At 57.6% G+C, this 22279-nt stretch overlaps 2 protein-coding genes across 3 annotated transcripts in view; both read right to left on the reverse strand.

Annotated features, from left to right (window-relative positions):
- Window positions 1-6415, reverse strand: part of CAPN10 (calpain 10) — a 12946-nt gene extending 6531 nt beyond the window's left edge. For both annotated transcript variants that reach the window (XM_011969527.1, XM_011969526.1), the window contains exons 1-4: window positions 5745-6415; window positions 3328-3459; window positions 1900-2096; window positions 764-981 (exon numbers count right to left, since the gene is read on the reverse strand). In XM_011969527.1, coding sequence (XP_011824917.1) covers window positions 764-981; window positions 1900-2096; window positions 3328-3459; window positions 5745-5885 — 688 coding nt within the window. In that variant the 5' untranslated portion in view covers window positions 5886-6415. The remainder of the gene's footprint in view (window positions 1-763; window positions 982-1899; window positions 2097-3327; window positions 3460-5744) is intronic.
- A 7167-nt stretch (window positions 6416-13582) lies between these two features.
- On the reverse strand, window positions 13583-22279 carry RNPEPL1 (arginyl aminopeptidase (aminopeptidase B)-like 1). The gene is made up of 11 exons (XM_011969528.1): window positions 22198-22279; window positions 19729-19869; window positions 19039-19190; window positions 18404-18520; window positions 17947-18182; window positions 17667-17780; window positions 17164-17276; window positions 16683-16791; window positions 15542-15772; window positions 15318-15460; window positions 13583-14709 (listed from the first exon to the last, which is right to left on the reverse strand). Exons 3-11 carry the CDS (start codon window positions 19164-19166, stop codon window positions 14416-14418), a joined length of 1485 nt encoding a protein of 494 aa, XP_011824918.1. The 5' UTR covers window positions 19167-19190; window positions 19729-19869; window positions 22198-22279; the 3' UTR covers window positions 13583-14415.

Raw genomic sequence — 22279 nt, forward strand, 5'->3', positions numbered from 1 at the left:
TGATCCGCCCGTTTTGGCCTCTCAAAGTGCTGGGATTACAGGCTTGAGCCACCACGCCCAGCCCAGAAAGATCTTAATATCCAACATCAGGGGAATGATTAAGAGACTATGCCAAACCCGCTCATGAGGCGAACATTTGACAGTGTGCATGGCAGTGTGAGAAGTGGTGTGGAATGGAACGTGTAAACCACACGTGCTCACGGAAAACTGAGAGGGCACTCAAAAGTCACAAGTGGTTCTATCTGAGTGATTTTTTTTCTTCATTTTTTGTAGAGATGAGATCTTGCTATGTTGCCCAGGCAGGTCTCGAACTCCTGGGTTCCAGCGATACTCCCACCTCAGCCTCCCAAAGTTTTGAGATTACAGATGTGAGCAATCACACCTGGCCCCCTTCTTTTTTTGGAAACAAATTGTTTTTAATGAACATATCTATCACTAAAATAAAAAACAGGTTTTGATTTTGCCAGGTTGCCAGCTGGGCCAAGGATGGCACAGATGGTGGGCTTTGACTCGGTGCCACCTCTTCCTGCCTTGCACTAGCGGAAAGTACTGGTCAGGGGAGAGAAGGGCCACGTCCCTCTGGAAGAGGACAGTAGGAGAAGGTCACAAAGCGAGGACACCACCCTTCTGAACAAGCTTACTTCTTCCCACTTAATCCTGACAGGGCTGTGTAGCCAGTCACATAAAAAGCTACAGCGTGCCTGAGGCCTGGCAGTGAGGAGCACGCCGGCTGCAGCCCTCCCGTGCTGGCCACGTGCCTCACCTGCTCTGGGGCTGAGCACGGAGCAGCTGATGAGACTCTGGTCCTTCAAGCGGAGCAGCTGCCGACAAGTCCTGTGCTCCCAGCGGGCCGGCCTGTCCTGCTGGCCTCCGCTTCCCGCTACGCCCTTCAGGCTCCATCTTTCTGCCAGGCCACCAGTCAGGTCCACCAGGGCATCCGCCACCTGCCCTGCCCACAAGTGCTCGTAGGACCCATGGACCCTAAGGGACACAATCACCACGGGAGTGAGCCCCTGGCATTGAGCGTGCCCTCCTCGCTGATTCCCATGGTCTGTAGCACCCCAAGCCGTCCAACCGCTGCCTCAATCCCACCTCTTTACGCCCCTCTGCCTTCGTCCTCATCCTTATCAAGTCAAGGCTTAGCCTCACCTTCAAACGTCTTACTTTGTAGCAAGCATGAGCGCCCTGTAGTCCTCTGCCCACATATAGAAACTCTCTGGCCTCCGGTGTGGGCACAGGGGCAGGGCAGGAGGGATGGAAGCTATGGATGCCCACATCCCTCGGCTCTCAAGCTCCAACCCTGCTTTTCCTAAACCAGCCCTTGGGATGGAAGGGCTCACTGGGCACTGATGTCACCGGCCAGCCTTCCCATGTTTGCCAGCTTCCCTGCCTGCCTGTTGGTCCAGTTGCCTTTGGCAAGATGATAAATGCATTCTAAGAGGGAAGGCTATTCAATTACGACTCATGGTGAGGGTCCTGGTCCCCTGAGCCAGCACCACGATACACAAGTGTTGGTATGCCGGGGTAGCCTCATTCCTTCCCAATGACTACACAGTGAGGCTGCCTATCCCAACCATTCCACAACAAATATAAAGAAGCATCTTTCTTGCTGGGGCCGAGAAACCAAGGAGGGCAGTGCACATGCTCTCTGTGGAGGACGACTCCACGCTGGGCTTTGGAACAAGGGAAGGGAAAGATGGGAGTGGGCAAACCACAGGCCCAAAAGAAGAATCTCTGCACCTGGCCAGTCAGCCTGACCCACAGAACGAGCTGCCAGACCCTCAGAACGGAAGGGGGCCCTGCAGCCCAGAGTGAGCAGAGACCCTCCCAGGACAGCCCATGGTAGTGGCAGCTCCCCGACTTGCCCCAGGTCAGGCCCTCAGCCCCCAGCACACGCACTTGGCGTAGACCTTTTCCAGTAAGGGGAGCCAGAACACATCCTCCCTCTGGCAGCGGGAGAAACAGAGTCTCCCTGCAAGGCATGGCAGGCGGTCATCTGTGGTCACCTCCACCCAGCGTCCAAACTGCCAAATGCGACAGGTGAAGGAGCCCTGGTACTCCTGGTCGGCCCAGCTTGGCTGTCCTGGAGGAATGACCTGCCATGCACAGGGAGAAGCAAAAGACGAGCGTAACATAAGCACCACCCGGCGCTGCTCCAGTGTCCTGGCTGTGGTGTGGCCACAGCTGAGCGCTCCACAGGCACCACTGTCTGCAGAGAACTCTACGCACACCTGGATGTCGGCGCTTTCACAGGGCTCGGTCACCACACACGAAATTAACACACCTCTCATTGCAAAACTTGAGGACTACAACGAGGGACGCACATATCCCAGGCCATGCTCTGCTGCCCTCACTAAAAGCATCTGACCTGAAGCCAAAACAAATATGACTTTCAAGGGTATGAGTGACCCAGTTCTTGACTGAGTTGACTGCAAGCAACATATCACCACAGGAACGGCAGCCCCCCCTGCTGCTGAGAGCCTGGCACCCCAACACTGGGCCAGCGGGATGCACCCACTGTGTCCACCGCAGGGCTCCTTCAGGAGTAAGCATTCTGACCCCCAGCATTGGGGGAGTGCAGGCTGGGCACTAGACGCCTGGTGCAGTCCTGGCTCTGCCACTTAATGGCCAGAAACACAATGGCAGTGGTTTTAGCACTCTCATTTAAAAACAAAAAAGGCCAAAGCTGGCAAGGCTGTGAGACTGAAAGCCAGTGACTGTGACATGCTTACCATGGGGCTTGGGACATGAGGGAAACTCTGAACGAGGTCACACTGTCAATGCCGCTGCATTAATCGGCAACGCTTAGCAACAAGCCAAGCATAAAACTATGAACACTTCCAGGGAAGGAAAACCTGAGAAGGCCTTCTCTGCCCAGAGTATCTGTCTACCCACAGAAACAGGTTTAATAACCTTTTGCAAACTTATATTCAAAACCTGTACGAAAACCAGTCAGTTAGCTGAGGAGAGATCTGGGGCAGAGTCCCCCAACCAGCCCTGTCCTCCTGTGAGCTGGCACATTTGTCTCTTTCTTCTAAACGTGGTGATCTGACTCCATGGAGAGCCCAAGGCTCACGAGAGCACACAGCAGGGTGAACCTCCCTAACGGAGCCCTCTGGCAAGGCCAAGGCACCCCCTCCTGCAGCAGAGGGACAGAGTGCAGTCCTCAGTCTCTGCCTTGGAATGTTCCTGCTTTCCCCCAACACAGCGAGAGATCCACCTGCGGCACGGCTCAGCTTTCGCAAGGGCTCCTGGTACTCAGCAGGCAGGAGAAACACAAAGAGAAACCGGCTCCAGGACAAACACAAGGAAGAAGGGGCCCCACACCTGGTCCAGGAGGTGCCTGCTCTTCTGCAGGGCGGCACAGGCACACAGGAACCAGCAATCCCCCAGCAGCCCCTGCTTCACCTGCCCTTCCTGCGGGTCATCTGGAAACAACCGGGGCATGGCACAAATCTCCTGAAATACAGAAAGTTGTCCAGAGTTAGATCATGCCTGCTGGGGAGTCCTTCAAACTAAGAACCCAAGGCTCTAGATGACAGGGGTTGGGGTGGAGCTTTTCCGATCATCAGTGTTACCCAAAAGCGGACAGGAAGGTGGTTTCCTGCAGTGGGTGTCCTTCAGCTCCTGGCTTCAAATCCCCCTGTCCAGCTTAATTCTGGGGTGCCTGTCTGTCTTCCTTCCTTATTGGAAAAATCCCAAACTCTACCAAGCTCCTTCTCAAAACAGCTAAATGTTGGTTTACAAAAGTTTCACTTTTCACTCATGCTGGTAAATCTCAAATGCATCCTCCATCCTGCTGGAAATCTTACTGTTTCTCTAGCAGGCTCCATTTACCATATCTCCTAACTATCATATACCTTCCCCTTTCTCCTCATCTACTCAAAACATCCACACTACCCTTGCCCACCCCTCTGAGCTTCGACCTTGCCTCCTGCTTCTGAACCTGACCCTCTCTCCTGCCCTCAGAGCCTGGGCTCCTCTCACAACTCCTTCCCTTCCAGCTCCCCAGGCAGAATCCCACTCCCATGTTGTTTAAGACATTATCCCTCCTTCATATTCTCTTTCAGGCTTCTCTTCATTACAACCTTCTTGAAAGAGTTGCCATGCCCACTGCTCGCTTCCCATTCACTCTCCACGCAGGCTCCTCTAGCTTCTGAGACAATCATGGTCCCTAAACTGCCTCGATCAATGTCGCTGTCACCTCTATGTTATCAAACCCATTGGGCTTCTCTTGGTCCCAACTCTCTTTCCCAACTACTCAGCAGTATTCAGAAGAGCAGAACGCCATCTGCTACCCCTGAGGCAGTTCCCACTCAGCTTCCGTGAGGCCGCATGCCCCCGAGTACCCTCTACCTCACTGCCTGCTGCTTCTCAAGTCTGTTTGTCAGGGCACCTGCCTGATCCCAAGAAATGTTAGGGTTCCTCAAGGCTCAGTCCCAAGGTCTCCTTCTTCTTTACTGATACTCCCCCGAGACACTCTCCCAGGCTATGGACCGTAAACCATCTAATATGGTCCGCCTCCCAGATGAATATCTCTAGCGCAGATCTCCCTGCTCTGTATCCACCTGCCTCCAGGACAGCTCCACCTGAACACGTGAGAGCAAAGTCCAACTCTAGGTCCCCCCCAGGCTCTGTCCCAGGACCACCATCCACCCACTGGCTCAGGCCAGAAACCTAGAAGACATGCCGATTCCTCCACTATCCTCACCCTCTATTTCAATCAGTCACTGAGGCCTTTCAATTCCCACTGCAAAGTACGTCTCAAACCAGTCTACTCAAATCCACAACCTAACGGTCGTCAGGCTAATCTGAGCCCCTTCATCTTTCTCCAGGACCACTGCAATGGTCCCTTGCATTCTTGCCCCGACAATCCACTTCCCACCCAGCAGCAAGAGTGAGTTCGTAAAAACACACATCCAAAAGAATCGCTCCTCTACTAAAACCCTCTAGTGGCCTCCAGCTGCACCTAAAATCAATCTTTTAACAAAATAAAACCCAAATTACAACGACAAGGTTCTACATGCTCTGACCCTTGCCTCCTCTCAGGCCCTTCAGTGTTGTCCAAGGAAACCAGGGGGCCTGTCAAAACCATCTCAGTCACCAGATCTCAGAAGTTCCAGCTCTGTTCGAAGACTGGTGGCCATTAGCTGTCTCCGCTAAGACTGTATCCTCTTAGGGCAAGGTTGCTCGCTGGGCAGTCTTATTCAGCAGATAAACCACTTCTAAAAATATGAACACGGCACTCGGCCAGGACATCCCTTGCAGCTGCCATTTTTAAGTGTTTACAACTGGAAAGGCAGGTGCGCAAAATCCAAAACTGAAATTCTATCACGCTTTGCTTTGTGGGCTCGACCCAGCCGCTTCAGAGGGGCATGAGCGGCCCTCTCTGCCGGGAGGAGCAGACACAAACGCTCTTCAAGGCGGAAGCAAACAGGTGGGCTGGGTTTGGGACTCGGTTAAAACGCGTCTCGCTGAGCTCCGAGCCTCCTTCTGGATTGGAGCTCTCGCAGGTGGTGGCCACGACCTAGTCTAGTGTCCTTGGGGTAGCGCGGCGTCCTGCTCGTTCTGGGCGGGGGTAGGAAGGAGGTAAGAAAGAGGCGGCCGGGCGGCCACTTCTGAGGAGAACAACAGCGGATCCTGCGTTCGGAGCTACCCTGGCCGCCCGCCCCGCCCCGCTCCCTGAGAGGAGCGGAGTTCTCGGAAACCAGAAACGGCGCCCACCGCACCCCGCAAGGTCCCACCTGGGGCCGCCTCCACGTGATGTCCTCGCGGAACTGGGCCAGCGGCGTAGACAAGTCGCAGAAGAGCGAGGAGTCCGCGGCGGGGAAGGCGGCGTCCCGGAACAGCTCCCTCGCCGGCGTCGCGCCCCGGCCCGCCCGCATCCTCGGCTCCGCGAGCTCCCATCTGCAGCCAGTAGCCTCGGGGTCGCAGCCCCGGAGAGAAGGCGAGTCCGCCGCCGCCGCCGCCGCCTCCGGCCCGTCCCGCCCGTTCCCCGCTCAGCCCAGCCCTCCAAACCCGAGGGCGGCGCAGGTGCTGGACCAGGCCAGGACGCCGGCCCGCTAGTCTCCCATTGGTAACCAGGCGACAGCCAACCGGGCGCGGGGTCTCGGGTCACGTGACAGGCCGGCCCAATGGCACTCGGGCGACGGAAAGCGGCACGGACATCGGAGGCCCAGGGGGCGGGGTTCCCGAGCTCTGCTCTTACGAGGCTGGGCAGCTGCCCGCGCTGTAGTTTTTCCTTCCGGGGGCGGCGGAGCCCAGGGCTGTCCCGGCCTCCGCTCATACCCGGAGGGCCGGCAGGCGTTTAGCCCTCCAGCAGGTGTGGCTCGGGCCGGGGTGTCAGGACCGCCTGAACACGCGGGCTCTGGGAGCTTCAGGGACCAGAGAGGCACCTCGGCCGAGTTGCGTCGCAGACTACAGCTCCCAGCATGCAGCGCCGTTCCCAGCATGCACCTCCCTTCCGAAACGCGTCTCTGTTTCCGGCGCTCTGCTGCGGAGGCGGTGGCCGCGGGTAGTTGGGAGGAACCGCGGTTTGCGCAAGGGAAGGCGGGTAGCGAGCGGTCCAACGCCGGTCGAGTGCCTGCCGCCGTGGACCTCAACCCCACTGGTGACAGCTGTTTGCTACCTAATAGGGCTTTTCGTCCCACCAGGCCCCAGGGCTCTGGTTAGGGGCCCAGCAGGCTCAACTTCTTGCTGTGGTTCTGGAAAAGGGAGTGACCACCTAGCCCAACACCTCTCTCTGTGATGTGTTTGGGAGTTTTGGGAAGTGAGACGGCTCCGAGGGAAGAGCTTGAGGGAGCGGCGTCGCATTGGTTGGACCTTCCCGGGCCTGGGCTTTGTCTCTAGGCATTTTAGGTCGAACGCTCTACATCTTAACTGGGGTCAGGGCAGGCGGCCAGAGCATCCCGCTGAGCTTTTTCCGATCCCCAGATGGCCAGGCACCTGGTCCTGGTTGCTGGACAGTGACCCTGTGGACGCACATTTACAACTATAGCCACGCAGTGCCGCGGGGAGGTGAGGATAGTGATCCTGGGACCTGCTCGAGGATTCACCCTTGCCGCAAGAACCTGTTCCATTCCCAGGAATGAAGGCGGCCAGGCAGGGGAGGAGAAGGGGGCCTCAACTCTTCTAGTGACGGCAGTTTGCCACCTAATAGAGCTTTTCGGATTTTGCCTCCTCAGGCCGTTTTACCCAGCCTCGGGCTACGAAGGATGGTCACATTGAAGCTGTTTTTCTGCTGTCAGGAGTGAAAAGTCCCTGCTGTTGAAGGAGAAACTGAATCGGGTTCGGGAGTCCCAGGTTCCTCCCTCTGAGAGGCCAGGTGGGGCCTGCGTGAGTAGCAGTTAAGGTTGTAGGACACTGCTGTTTTCATTCCACCTGGCCCCAGGCCCCTGATTAGGGGCGCAGAGTGCTTATCTCCTTGCCTTGGTCTGGAAAAGGGAGTGACCACATAGCCCAGCACCTATGGGATGCTTCCTTGCCTATTCAGCACCCGCTATGGTGCTGACTCTTGCAGAAGATGTTACTGATTCCTTGCTAGGCTGGTGGTTGCACCACAGCCGAGAGGACTCAAGAAGAGCCTGGTCTCTGCTTCACCTAGTGGTCCTGGAGGAGTAAGAAACATATCTTCCCTGTCCTGGGCACATGTGGGTGGGTAGCAGAGCTGAGGCTGGCCGAGGATCTCGACTTTCCTTTGGGAGCCTTTTGTTGTGCCACTCTCCCAGGCTGATCAGATCTGGAGAGCTAACAGCTTTCTGTGGCCACATCTGTGTCCAAGGCTGGGCCCATGCCGGTAGCCAGATTCCCAGGATCTGGAAGGGGCCAAGAGACAGCTGGTGCTGGGTAGGCAGTAGCCCTGTGTCAACCTGCCCCCACCATTACCCTATGCTGTGATTTGCATATGGTCTGCCCCTGCCCAAACTGGTATTGAAATTTGGTCCCCAATGTGGCAGTGTTGGGAGGTGGTGCCTAGTAGGAGGAGTTTGGGTAATAGGGGTGGATCCCTCATGGATAGGTTAGTACCCTGTGTGGAGGGGTGAGTTCCCATGAGAGCTGGTTAGAGAGTCAGGCTTCCTGGGCTTGTCTCTTGCTTCCTGTCTCGCCATATTGCCACATAATCTCTGTGTGTGCCCCCGCCCCCTTCCACTTGGTGCCATGAGTTGAAGTAGCATGAGGCCCTCACCAGGTGCCCCACCAGGTGCAGCGGCCCAATCTTAAAATTTCCACCAGAATTTTGAGCCAATTAAACCTGTTTTGCTTTTTTTAAAAAATAAATTACCCAACCTCAGGTATAGCAGCGTGAAACAGACTAAGACACTGCATATGCCCTGTGGTCCCGTCCACTACCCCAGGGTGCAGAGATGGTCCATCAGCCGTGAAGAACGACATTCCCCCCCCCCGGGATATCTGGAGGGGCTGTAAGCAGCTTGGGTTGGTGAGATAAGAAGGGGTTTGGGGGGCAGCTGGTTCGTGATCCTGGCGGCCTCCACTGCAGGCTCTTGGTCTGAAGTATTGTAAAGTACGAGAGCCTCGGGGCCCTCACTTCAAGGAGGGAACAGCATCCCCATGCCTCAGTATTTGAGGATTGTAGGAAGATGAGAGTCCTTCAGGTGGGACTGGTTCCCACCATGACCCCACGGCTGGCCAGTGGACTGAAATACATCTGACCACTTATTTCTCAGGTTCATGGGTGTTGAGGAGGAGCCCTATAGAATCAGCCCTGTCTGCCTCCTCTCATCCTGCCACTCCTCTTGTTCTGTCTGGATGACTGCCCTTGTTTTTCAAGGGAATGTTCCCTGTCTTCCTCAGCCAGGATCTTTTCTGAACTTGACATCTCCATTTGTTCAAGGGGCAGTAATTGGGTACTTCACTGTGCTGGTCATTGCGTTCTCATGGAGATGCAGAGATTAAAAATTAGTATCTTGTCCATATACTGCCTAGAGTTAGAAAGGATTGCTCTTCTGTGGATTTGTCTCAGGTCCGGTACAGTGGGGGTAGGGTGCTTCTCCCTTTTCCTAGCCTAAAGGTTCCAGCTGAATCTTCCCAGGCAGGGCTGAAACAGGAACCATTTTAGTCTTTGCTGCAACCCATGGTCAGTTCTCCAAGAAAAGTGAAGAGGGTTCCACCTGGGACAGTCCTCAAGGACTCAGGGCCAAAACACACGTACAACATGTTGAGACACTGCGTTTGTGTGATCACACATCTCAGCAGTAGGTATTTCTGCCTCATTTTACTGATGAGGAACCTGAGCTTCAAAGGGAAGAGGTGACAGCTCAGGACCACACAGCTGTAGGTAGGAGGCAGGAAAATAGGGTCTGGGTGCAGGGAACATAGGCCGATTCACACTTAGTTATGACAGGAAATGTCTTCTCCATGGGGCGTAGGACAATGACTTTGTAACTTCACCCTCTCCATCTACATAGTGCATACCCCAAGTAACCAATGGAATCATCTGGAGGGTATTTAAACTCCCAAAAATTCTATAACAGGGCTTTTGTGTGCCTATGCTCAGGCCCGCTCCCACACTGTGGAGTGTACTTTCATTTTCAATAAATCCCTTCATTCCTTCTGTGCTCTCTTTGTGTGTTTTGTCCAATTCTTTATTCAAAACGCCAAGAACCTGGACATCCTCCACTGTTAACAGTAAGACACATCAACTCCTTAGAGTTGGGGCAGCCAGCATAAAACCATGCTGACCTCAGCCCGCTTCATTCACTGCAACATGAGGAATGGATTCTTTGTTGGCAATATTTTAGATTGAGCTTTTTTTCTCATAAGTATAATACATGCTTAGTAAATTAAACAGAGTGGGAATAAATAAATAGGGTACATGCTCCTTACAGGAATTTTTTTCCGAACTATTGGTATGAAGTGGTTTTGTGTTCTTCAATTTTATTATGAGGATTATGCAGATAATTTCCACAGTTGACTGGTTATCTGAGGTGAGCATATTTCAGATGTGGGCTATTTTCTGCATTGTGGGTGTTGTGTTCCCTCCACACTGGAATTTTTCTGTTTGCTCATTCATTTGGAACAAGGAGAGGTTTATTTGGGCCTGGCTGGATGGGTGGGTAGGTGGGAGTGATCTTCTTAGCACTCTGCCTGTGCCTGTTAAAAGCCCCTTAGATCTGTGCTGGGCCAGGCCACTCCGTGGACACCCTTGCCAAGCTCTACCTTTAGCTGGCATGTCCCTGCTCTTGGGCTTCTGTCTGACCAGGTGATTATTCGGAGAGATTGGGGAGAGGGGGAGACTAACAGCTGACATCAGATTCCTCTTAGTAAAAGGACAGTCTTTGTTGGTGAAAACACCGTAGTGGGTGCTTGGGTTAGAGCCCTGAGGGCATGGCTACCTGAGGTGGCTTAGCTTGCAGGGTGCAAAGTTCTGATGGGAAGGGAAGAGAGATGTGGGGGAGAAAATGGCTAAAGAAATGGGGCTGAGTTGTGGGGTTGGGGGAGATGAAGGGCCATGGAGGGGACCCCTGGAGGGTAGAATGCAGGCCATGTTGAGAATGAGGATGCCTTGATTGATTGGAACTTTTTTTTTTTTTTTTTACTCTCCATGACCTAATATCCCCAAGTTCATTTTCTGTTGCTATAACAATACCACAGACTGGGTAATTTATAATGAAAATAAATTTATTTCTTATAGTTCTGGAGGCTGGAAGTCCAAGGTCGAGGGGCTGGCATCTGGTAAAGGCCTTCTTGCCACACCATTCCATGGGGGAAGATGAAAAAGCAAGACGACACACAAGCAAGAGACAGCTAAACTCATTTTTACAACACATGCTCATGATAATGAACCCACTCTGATAATGACATTAATCCATTCATGAAGGCAGAGACCTCATGGCCTAATCACTTAATGGTTCCACCTCTTAATACCATCACAATGGCAATTAAATTTCAACATGAATTTTGGAGGGAACATTCAAACCATAGCACTGTTCCACTGAGTTTTCATTTTTTAATAATTGCTTTTAAAAAAATTTCTGGGGTCTCTGGCTGGTTCTTTTTTATAAACTACCTGTTCTTGTTTCACAAGTTCCTCTTCCTATGTTATAGTTTATTTCAAAAGTCCCCTGTAGGTCTGAGATTTTGATTATATGTGTTCTAAAGTCCTTTTCTGATTTTTCTGTTGCCTCTGTCTCCTCAGGTTTGGGTTGAGTGGCCTGTTTTCCTTCACACTGTGTTGCTGTCCTGGGCAGGTGATTCTCAATTGTGCCTTACCTTTATACCTGAAGTTCCCTAGTGTTCTATGCAAAGCATCTGGCCTTAGGAGAGAAGCACCACCAATAAGTCCTAGTTAGAGTAGGGATGGCAGAGAAACACTCTGGGAGACAAGTCTGGACTGAATAGGTCATGGCCTGAGGGACTTAGAAAACGTTATTTGGACCTCCAGGGCCTAGGAATTTGCATGGGTCTCCCTCACTGCAGCCTCAGGCTTCAGTTCTCTAATCTGTCTCTGTAGAAACCAATCTTTCATCAAGCTTCTTTTCCCTTTTTGAACATCATCTCCTCCTACCTGCCTGGCTAGGCCCGAATCCCCAAAATGCAGATCTCTCTCACATTCTGGCCTCAGCTCTGTCATTGTCATTAGTGCTGTTTGCCATCTACCCCCACTTTTGTGCATGTGGTGGGGTTGCAGCCCCTGTGGTTGTAGGCCCTTCAGAACTTCCACTGCCAGTGTGAGCCCCTCAACAGCTCTTATCCCTGGCAAAGTGCCTGGAAACATTCGAGATCTCTATCCCATCAGTATAGGTCCCAGAGTGGTCACATTGAAGAGAATCCACCCTTCCCCTGCCAGCCTGAGGTGGGCCTGCAGCATGAGAAAGCTTTGTTGGGTGAGACGTCTGTGCCTCATAGTTGTCTAGCTGGAGCATAACTTGGCCTAATAGAGAAGCTGGCTGCTACAAGAGGGATGCTGTGCTAACAAAACATGTGACCTGCCAGGATTTGGAATGTTGGCAAGCTGTTAGGTGGGGCAAAACATTTGGTAAAGCTCAATGGTGATGACTCATAAGGCAGATCGTGAGCTAAGTGTGCATGTCTAGTGGAGAGGCTGGGAAACAACCCTGGCCTGAATATTGGCCAGAGGCTGCATTTGACAAGGGACTACAAGGAAGCGATGAGCTAAAAAAAAAAAAAAATCTGCACCTGTAAGCTGGGAGGAAAAGGAACGAAGGCCAGGAACGCAAGGACTTGAGGCTGAAAGATCCCTCCTGTGCACCCCACGGGTAGGTACAGAGCCAGGACAGATTGTGGCGAGGGTGCCATCCTGGATCCAGATGCCCTCCTACGCCCCAGGTTATGATGCTGGGCACTGCTGCTGAGTTTCCCAAAGGCAGGTGTCAGGCAGAGGTGCGCAGCTCAGCAGTGTCCGGAGGTGGCGCTGTGGGCGTGGCTGCAGGCACCTGGAATGGAGTCACCTGCAGACCAGAGTCATTTCGAGTTGAATTGCAAAAGAAAGAAGAGCCCGGATGAAAGTTTGTGACTACTGGGACTTGAAAACAACCTTGGCGGGGAAGAGGCTGAGAAAGCAGTTCTGCCACTGAGGAGGGCTCCTTTGAGGACACCATCAGGCGTGGCCAAGAAGGAAACAGGAAGGGGGTCCTTGTGAGGCTGGAACCCCAGGCCACAGAGAGCACGACTTGGGGGAGTGGGGTGTCCACTCCCAGACAGGGGCCCTGGCTGTGCCTGCCTGGCAAGACTTCAGATGGCCATGGAGCAGGGACTGCCAGGTGCCCTCCACACCCCTTTCACAGGGGTTACTGCAGTCGTTCTATCCCTGGTGTGAGGAGCAGTGACAGTCTTCTAGTTCCTAGGTCTTTGGATGGGGTGGCGCCTCCCCCAGCCCTGATGTGAAGAAGGTACGTGAAGCAACACATGCAGAGACGGCCCCAGACCCTAGACTGGAGTTGCTACCACCACTGGAGGGGGATTCGTCTGCCCTGGGGAGGGGCGGGGCATCCAGAACAGGGAAGAGGGTGAGTGGGACATTTGGTGGCTGGGGACTGGATGGTGATGGTGTCAGGGTTATTTGCCCAACACCTCCTGCCCTCCCCACTTCCTGGCTGCCATGTGTGGAGTGGAGCTGTGACTGGGCCTGGCCAGTGGGTTGAGAGAAGAGGCGTGCTGCTTCTGGGCCACGGCATGTTGGCCAGGTGTGTGTGGCACTGAGATGGTGGCACCACATCCTTGGGGACTCTGAAAAGCAGCAACACCTATCGCCTGGGAAAATGGAAATCTCAATTCTCCAAAACCAAACATGCCTGTCACCTGGTAACCATCTTGGGACAGGATCACCACTTGAGGCTGGGATTTGGCTTAAGCCACAAAGGTGAAGGCCCAGAGTGAAGGCGACACATGGCCTCCCTGTGACATCCAGAGGCCACTCAGGCCCAGGAGGTCCGGCCAAGGGGCTGGGCAGGACTCGGGGAGCCTGCTCTCAGGCTTGTGTATCAGAGGAGGGGGCCACGCCCAGCTCCTGACCAGCTGCAGGTTCCAAGTCCTGGCAGGCCAGCCCACCCTACACAGCCGGGAAAATGCAGAGGACAAAAGTCGAGAGAAAGAGGGAGGGAGATCAGGTTTGCAGAGTGGAAGTTTTAATGGGACCATCACCGTGATACCCCATCGCAGCAGTCCCAGGCTGGAGCCCCAGGCCCCGTCCGCCTCTCCCAGCATGGTGGGCCTAGAGAGAGCACCAGCACCACCTCCCACTTCCCCTAGGGTATTGCTGTGCCCATGTGCCTCCCACCCCAGGAAGCCACAAGAGACAGGCTCCCCACACTCCCCCTGGGTCCTGGGACTCCCTGTTCTGAGGGGCTAAGGTTGCCTGGGGCCAGGGGGCCCTCCCCAGGGACAACTGTCCTCTCCCTGTGTCCCCTGCCCCCACACTGAGGGAATGTCTGTGTCCTTGTTCCTCTGCCAGGGGCCAACTGAGGCTGCCAACCCCAGGGGCGGGGTGCAGGGCTGTGCGGGGAGGGTGGCTCAGATCCCTGCAAGGAGGCGTGCTGCAGGGACAGCACAGCCCGGGCCCCTGGCAGATGTAAGGCACAGTGTGGCGGTCACCGTAGGGCTGCTGGGGCCCTTGCCCCAGGGGCAGCACCTGGCAGGTGCTGGCATCCGGGGCTAGGCACAGCTGTCAGTGTTGAGACAGGAGGCATGGCGTGTGCGGGCTGGCCCCAGGGCCTGCAGTGCAAGAGAGCTGGGAGTGGGGAGGCCAGGTCCACAGGTCTCTGCCGGATACAAGGAGGTCCCTCTCCCCATTCTCCCTGCCTGGGAGAGCCCAGGGGAAGGGCTTGTGGGCCTGGGCAGAGCTCATGGCCAGAGCCATAGGCGCAGTCATGGCAGGCCTGGCCCACAGAAGGCACAATTGTGGTGTCTGGGAGGTCGAGGGTCAGCCCGCCAACAGGGCTAGGCAGACACGTTGACGTCCCTGAGAGAGACGGCACTGCTGGGGGCCTCATCCCCAAGCAGCAGGGCCTGTGCGTCCGAGTCTGTGTCTGCTTCAGCCCTGCCCAGCTCCGTGCTGGGCTCTGGGGCAGGCTCTGTGCTAGAGCCCAGGCCCTGGGACAGGATCTGCTGGATGGCTCTGCGCAGGTTGGGGTGCAGCCGGCCCTGCGTCTGGTAGAAGACCTCCAGCGCGAAGGACTTGAGGGCACCGGTGCAGAGGTCCTCGTACAGCGGGATGGTGTACATGCGTGACATCTGCAGAAGGGTTACTCGGTCACACTGGTGGGCTCCCCAGGCCCCTCAGGCCAGCCCACCCTGCTAGACCGGCCAGGCGGCTCTCCTACCCCTGGCTCCCCAGTTTCATCATCAGGGCTGTGGCCTGGAATCTGGTGTCCAGGAGGCCTGCCATTAGCCTCTAACCTCCACCCCACCCTTCCAGGCCGACCATAGAGTCCCCATCTCCAGGGAGCCTAGGCTGGAGGGAGCACATACAGGGAACAGGGCAGCCAGGGCCCACGGGCCTGAGGGCTCTGGGTTCTCTCTGAGGAGGCTGGACATCCCCTCTGCCCAGACCTGGACGCTGAAGGCCCAGGGCCCAGCAGGCTGAGGTGGCCTGGACCCCAGACTCCTGCTCCCAGCTGGTCCCTTCCACAGCTTCTCCAAGAACTGGTGGAGTCCAGGCTGCCCTCTGGCACCTGCACCCGGTGCATGCCCCTACTCCCAACAGACCCCTACGTCTTCCCCGCCCCATTCTCCAGAATGTGCCTGGCCTGCCCCAACAGCTCAGACTAGGGAGTCGGGTGGGACTCCCACTCTGCATGGCTAGGCCGTTCCAGGCTGCTCCCCTGGGCAGGTGACTGCACCTGGCTCTCCAGGAAGCGCCGCACCCTGTGGAGGTCAGGATAGTAGTCGTTGCGGACCACGATCTGTAGCCAGCGGATGCGGATCTCAGCGTTCATCGAGTCCAGCAGGGAGGAGTAGCACTTGGACAGGCTCATCACCACCTCTGCAGGGCAGGGGCAGGTCAGGGCTGAGCTGCTGTTGCACCCCAGCCCCTGGGCCACCCCCATCAGCTGCAAGGACCCACCCTGTGGCAGCGGGGACCCATCCAGGAGCCGGTCCAGGAAGAGTGCTGTCTGGAAGGTCCTCCACTTGGAGATGTCAATGGCACTGGCTGAGGCAGCTGCCTGGTCCAGGGGTTCTGCGGTCCACAGCTGGAAAAGGGCCTCCACGGGGCGGGTCAGGCTGGATCCCTGAGACAGGTCCGGCTCAGCCAGCGGCGGGCCTGTGGCATTGAGCCAGCGCTCGAATTCCAGCCCTGGAGGGGAGAAGTGACCCTGGGGTCCCTGCCCGGGCTGGGGAGGGGCTGCCTGAGCAATCTGCCCAGGAGACCCCAGACCCTGCGTGTGTCCCAGGCAGGCGGCCTGTTCCAGGGACATGGGCCGTTCAGGAAGGCGGGGTCAGCTCCAGCCAGCACTGCCACTTGAAGCCACTGAAGGGGCTTCTGTGAAGGGGTACAGGGAGGCAGAGGCTTGGGTTGGTGACCCAACCACGCCTCTCCTAGGTGGAAGACAATGAAGTAGTCTAAACCCAACCTCAGTGCTGGCAGAGGCCACCTGCGCCATGAGCCAGCAGGGGCGGGATGGGGGCAACAGGCTCTTAAGATGATGTTCCTGCTCTAAAAGGGCAGTGCCCATCCCCTACCCACAAAAAGCTCTTGGTGCACTTGCTGTACCTTCCAAAACTTGGTGTCACCATGCACAGCCCTCCCAGTGGCACCTCACCAACCTCCAGCAATTCTGGTCTCTCCCTCAATGTCTGAACCCTGCAGTGCCTTCCTGGGCCCCAAAGCCCTCAGACCCTCAGGGACACCCTTAGAAGTGATGCATAAGCAGGGCTGGCTGCTGTTTTCCAGCTCCAGGACACCCCCATCACCCGTCCTTCCTGCACCAGGCCCTTTGCACACCTGGTTTCCATGGCCCACTTCCTGGGGGTGCCTAACTCAGCCCACTTAGCCTTGTGCCACTGCCCCCAGGCAGGTCCCCAACCCCAGCCCTGTTCTCATAGCATACCGGCCTGGGACCCATATGGTCCAGCAAGGGTCTACTGAAGGACAGACAGTGGACTGACTGGCCTTTCCTCCAGGCGGAGCGGCCTCTCAGGCAGCAGAGGCCCCGCCTGTCATCACACCCACAGCTCCCTGACTGCAGCAGTGGGGTCAGCCTCACCTGCCCGGCAGTCCACGCTCTGCTCCTTCAGCTCCGGGAAGAAGCTCAGGAAGGAGTCCAGCAGGTCCTGGGCCACCACACTGGTGAACTTGTACTTCTCCACGTAGGCCTGTGTGGCAGAGGTGGGGCCTCAGCAGGCCTGGAAGGGCGGGGCACAGGCAGCCCCATGAGAGGCCTGCAGGGCACTGCAGGGCATGCGCCGAGGTACGTGCTGGACACAGGGCAGGCGCAGAGGCAGCTAGTAGGCATTGCGGAGCCAGCATTTGGCACACAGGCCCTGCCAAGTGACCAAACGGAGGGTGGGAGAAGGGAAGGTGGCAACCCAGGCACTCCCCACAAAGAAAGGCAGACTAGGTCACAGCCAGGCTCACAGGCCCCTGCCAATTCTACCCCAACTGCCAGAAGAGCAGGCAGCCCTGTGAGCTGGGGAGGGGCTGGGGGCAGGTGGCAGCAGGGCCGTCCTGGGCACGGGGCTGCTCACTCGGAGAAAGTCATCAAAGCGCTGTGGGTCTCCGCAGAGCTGGGACAGGTAGTACACGAAGCAGTAGCCCTTCTCGTAGGTGAACAGGTTCATCAGGTGGCTGGGATTCACTCCTGCAAGGTGAACACCCACCTGGGCTGGCGTCCGAGACCACCAGTGTCCCATGGGACAAGGAGGGGCGGTGGTCAGGCTCCGAGGAGCAGGAAGGGCCGAGGGCCACAGTCCCTCACATGTCCAGATGTGTACTGACGCCCTGGGCACCCCTCGGGGAAGACTGAGGACTCACACGCCACTGTGACCGGTGCTCAGAGCCAGGGAGGTGGCGGTGGCTGTGGGAGCCTGGGGAGGCCTTGCCCAGACGAGGGGCTCTCAGCTTGGCCTTGGCAGGGGTCCAGGCACAGTAGGGGACAGAGAAGCCACAGCCAGCACACACGAAGGACAGGCAAGGAGGCCTTGAGGGGTGACATCCCCGGTTCCAGGAGCGGGTCCTGAGGAGCAGGTACCTGGCTCCAGCTTGACCTGCAGTTTGCTGACCGGGCTGTCCTCTCCCAGAAGCTTCATCTGCCGGTGCAGGGCATCCAGGCGGAAGGCAGTCTCCAGGCAGGTGAAGGCAGCACCTGGATGGGGTCCGGAGACAGGGGAGAGGTGAGGGGGTGTAGGGGGAGTTGGGGGAAGCAGGGGGTGTGGGCACCTGCAGCATGGCAGGGGAGCCAGGCTGGGCTTTCTGCCCCTGGCTCAGTGCCCAGGGCCCCCAGTGGCTGCCCTCCCCGGCCCCGGCCGCACCGTAGGTCTCGGTGGTGATGCGGCGCTGGGCATAGGTGGCCAGGCCCTCGCTCAGCCACATCTCTTCCCACGTGGCGTTGGTGACAGCATTGCCGAACCAGCTGTGGGCCACCTCATGGATGACATCGATGACCAGGAACTCATCGCTCTCCAGGATGGAGGAGATGATGAAGGTGAGGCAGGGGTTCTCCATGGCCACGATGGGGAAGGAGGGGGGCAGGAAGACAATGTCGTACCTGCACCGGGAGGGCAGTGAGGGTGGCAGACCTCAGGGCTCAGATTCCCATCCTGCACACCCACACCCCACCTTCCACCCAGCGGGGGTCAGCCCCGCCCCTGCAGTGAGCTCCGCTTCCTCCCCAGGAGATGGGGACAGGACACCCCAGGGGTCAGATGAGGGGCTCCCCCTCTGACTCCTCCTTCCAGTCAGCCAGGTCTACAGGTCCCCGGGGCCTACCTGCCCCACATGTACGGCCCATACAGCCGCTCAGCTGCACTCAGCCACTGCTCCACTGCGCCCGACAACTTGCTGGTGGCTGTGGGTAGGAGGCACGGCTCGGCCCACACGCGGCTTCTGTTGCATGCAGAGAGGGTCAGCTGAGGCCGAACAGCCCCAGCCCGGCTCACCCCAAAAGGCTCTCCCACTGCCCTGGGGCTCCAGTAACACCCACACCTCATCCAGCCTGGCTGACCACCCTAGCCTGTAGCCTGCCCTGCCTCACTGGGTGGGCAGCTACCCTGGCCCTTCCCACAGCAGGGGCAGAGCTGCATTCTAGGGGCCACTTAGCTCATTTTATCTCTGGGTTGAAGGCACCAACGAAGGTGTGAGGGTGCCAGGCTGTGCGGGGGCCTTGGCAGGAAGGACCAGTTTGCAGGACAGGCACTGGGTGGGTCAGGCTGCTGGGTCTGAGGGCACATGGGTGGGAAGGCCTGGCAGACAGGGCCCTGGCAGTGGCACCAAGGCAGGGGCAGGGCTGGCCCAGAGCACCCAGAGGTCAGTGGGGGTCCTCAGCAGGGCAGCTGTGGACACAGGTCACAGATCCCCAGTGGGGCTCTCCCTGAGGCCTGGGCAGCCCGGAAGGCCCTCCCTACCTGGGCCCGATGTCTGCTGGCTTGAGGTCTCCGGCCACCAGGGCCACGAGGTAGGCGGGCACGGGATGCTCCATGTGGAAGTGGAAGACGCCTTCTTCCTCCATGTACGCACTCCGGGTGGCACTCATCAGCACTTGCACCCCCGACGGCGCCTGTAAGGAGGCCAGACTGAGACCAGGAGGCCCCACCGTCAACACACCCACAGCCCAGGCCAGGGAGCCTGTCAGGCTGCCCCACATTTGTAGCAGGAAACCCTACATCCCCATCAGGGAACGTTTCTGTCAGGGAACTTTTCTCCAAAGACCTGCCACCCTCCACTCGGAACCCCGAGCTCCCAGCCTGCAAACCTCATCCCAGTGCAGAGGGTGCTGCCAAGCTCAGGCCCAGTGACCTACAGACCCCACCAGAGATCAGCAGCTCTGTCTGGAGACCCCTTGTCTGGGGCCCCTACAATCCCTCACCCTGGGTCCAGGACCCTGAACCCCTCAGGCCCATTGGAGGCAGCCCAGCTTCCCCTGTTCCCTGCAAAGCAGCTCCTCCCATAGAGTAGGGAAGGTGGGCTCCTGCTAGCACTGTGGCGTGCTGGCAGCTGGGGCCACAGTCCAGGCAGGTAGGAGCAAGGGGGAGGCGGTGTGGCCAGGCTGCTGGGCTGTCCTGGGAGCAAGGTGATGGCAGCTGGTGGCCCCTGACCTTGACGACGGCAGAGTAGGTGCACTTCACGGCAGGTGTGTCAAAGCACGGGAAGAAGGAGCGGTTGCACACGGAGTGGCCCTGGGTGAAGACGAAGGGCTTGGCGCAGCCATAGGTCAGCTCTGGGTCCAGCCACCAGATCTGCGGGCAGGATGGCACATCAGCAGACGGCCACCCAGCTGGGGTGCTGGGCCCTAGCCACTGGGCAGCAGCCTGAGAGAAGGCAGGAGGCTCTGGGAGGCGACGATGGCTGGATTATCTTGCTGAGTTCATCGAGCGCCAATAGCCACCCGCTAGCCTTCACTTGCCTGCCGGGGCAGGGGGACATCGCGGGCAGGTGACCCAGGGTGTGGCCTGCACTGTGTCATCAGGGCCAGACCCCAACCCAGGCAGGAGGCCCTGTGTCAGGGAGCTGACAGGGGAATCTCCCAGTTAACACCAGGGCGAAGAAAGGGAATAGCCCATCATTGCATTATCTTAGCTTCCTTAGGGAAACTAAGGCAAAGTCGGAACACACTCAGTCCAAATTCCCAGCAGCTCATCTGGTCATGGCAGGAAAGGGAGCCTGGGATGTGGAAGCTGGGAAGCCAGAGCCTCCTGATGGCTACACACTGGCAGGCAGCACACCCGAGCTCAGAGCCGCCCTGAGCCCAGGCAGCCTCGCCTGGAGGGACCCCGCAGGAGACAGGCTCCAGGCCAGGGAATGGCAAGCAGGGAGTGGAGGCCAGGCCAGAGGCCCCTGCTGGCGGGGGACAGGAGTGGCTAAGGGAAGGATGGCCGGGGCCACTGCCTGGAGGCTGGGGGCTGCGGTGAGTGCTGTGGAATGGGTGTGCTCACAGCAGCTGCTGCCCACCTAAGGTCATGCCCTGGCAAACCTCTCATCTGCGCCATAGCTGCTGAGGCTTTCCTCACCCCGAGATGCTGAGGCCAGGCCCCAGCCCCATTGAGAAGACCGCACCCCTGGGCCCTCCTGCCACTATCCTGCCGCACCCATCTCATCTTCCTTCCAAGAATTCTGACCTCTCCAATGAGGGCAGCTCAGAGGCTGGGAGGGGGACCCTCTCCCAACCACAGCCATATTACCTTTGTCCCGAGTCAGCCCTGCACGCTGTCCCCACCCTCCCCTCTGCCGGAATGAGATTGTCAAGGCAAACTGAATTGCTTCTCATGCATGGGCCCTCCCAAGACCATGAGTGGGAGACGCCCCCAACACCTTCTGAGAGTGGACGAGTGGAATCCACAGCTGATGGCCACTGACGGCCCGGAGGATCCCAGACCAGGAGGGCTGCCTCCCCTGCAGACCCAGCCAGACCCCTGCCAGCACTCTCAGATCTCTTCCAAACTTCCTGTTGGTGCCCTGGCCCTGCCCCAGCCGGGCACAGGCGGCTTTTCATTCCTGCTAAGCCCTGGGCTGCCAGGGTGTTCAGGACCCACCTGGGGAGCCATTCACAAATGCAGCCTCTCCCTTGGGGGTGCTGGGACCTGGGAATTGGTATGAAGGAACCTCACTGCAGGAGTCTCCTCAAGGCCAGGGAGAAGCCCATCCCTCAGTTCTCACCTGTCATACTGAGACGCATACTTGCCACCTGTCAGAGCCCTGGAATACCACAGCAGGGGTGGGGCTGGCTGGCCAGCAGCCTGCACACCCACAGGGGTTCTGGGAGGAAGGTGAGGTGGCAGGTCCTGCTTAGGGCTCCTGGGAAATGTATAGGAAGCCCACAGGGGTGCACTGGTCTGGGTTCTTCCTGTCCAGATGTCACCTTGGCTCTTTGTGGCTTGACGCCTCTCCACCACCCTATTTATGTGCCTTGATCAGTGACAGCTGGACTTCCCAGCACCTCCACAGCTGTGTGTGTACTGCATATGTTGGGTGTCACATGTGTGCCATCCATACCACCTGGGGATGCAGTATGAACCCCCATGCTGTAGGCAGGAAAGGCCCTGCTCCATCCTGTACACACCCCCACTGGTGGAGGTGGAGGGGGTGCTGCAGCCACAGCGCCAGCCTGAGCCACCTGGCCTTTCTTGCAGAGCCTCTAGAGTGGTGGGTACCCAGTGTGCAAGCCCTGCAGAGCCTATGTGTGTCTATGTTGGGGTCGCGGGGCCCACTCGTCTCAACACTCCACCAGTGCTGGCCAAGGGAGCCCCAAACCGAGCATCACAACCACCCCCCTCCCATGGCCCTTTCCTCTGCCTCTGGCTTGGACACATCTGCAGGCCCTGGTCACATGGAGGCCCTTCCGCAGCTGACACTCCAGCCCTACCCTCGGTGCCAGGATCCTGCAGATGTACACCTTGGTGGGTGACAGAAGCTGCTCATGTCCCCAGGCAGGGACCGAACACTTGAACGGGAGGCTTCCCTGAGTGACATGCTGTCCGGTGTCCCCGAAGGACTCCGGCCTCTATGCAAAGGTCCTAAGGGCTCACAGGCAACAGCTGGGAATCACCGGGGTGAGGGGAGGGGGGCACCTGTAGGGCACAGATTCGCGTCTCTCAGCCTGGTCCTGCGGCAAGAGGCCGCTAGCAGCGCCCTGCACACCGGCCCGCAGCC

The sequence above is a fragment of the Mandrillus leucophaeus genome, unplaced genomic scaffold, assembly GCF_000951045.1.
Source record: "Mandrillus leucophaeus isolate KB7577 unplaced genomic scaffold, Mleu.le_1.0 Scaffold898, whole genome shotgun sequence".
Taxonomy (NCBI): Eukaryota; Metazoa; Chordata; class Mammalia; order Primates; family Cercopithecidae; genus Mandrillus; species Mandrillus leucophaeus.

What these genes read in the sequence shown, in the direction of transcription:
- RNPEPL1 (XM_011969528.1), bottom strand. Translation starts at nt 19,166, where the DNA reads ATGAGTGCCACCCGGAGTGCGTACATGGAGGAAGAAGGCGTCTTCCAC. An exon ending in GCAGGTCAAGCTGGAGCCAG is followed by an intron (nt 17,277 to 17,666) that starts GTACCTGCTCCT and finishes TTCACCTTGCAG; the next exon opens with GAGTGAATCCCAGCCACCTG. An exon ending in GCTTTGATGACTTTCTCCGA is followed by an intron (nt 16,792 to 17,163) that starts GTGAGCAGCCCC and finishes TCTGCCACACAG; the next exon opens with GCCTACGTGGAGAAGTACAA.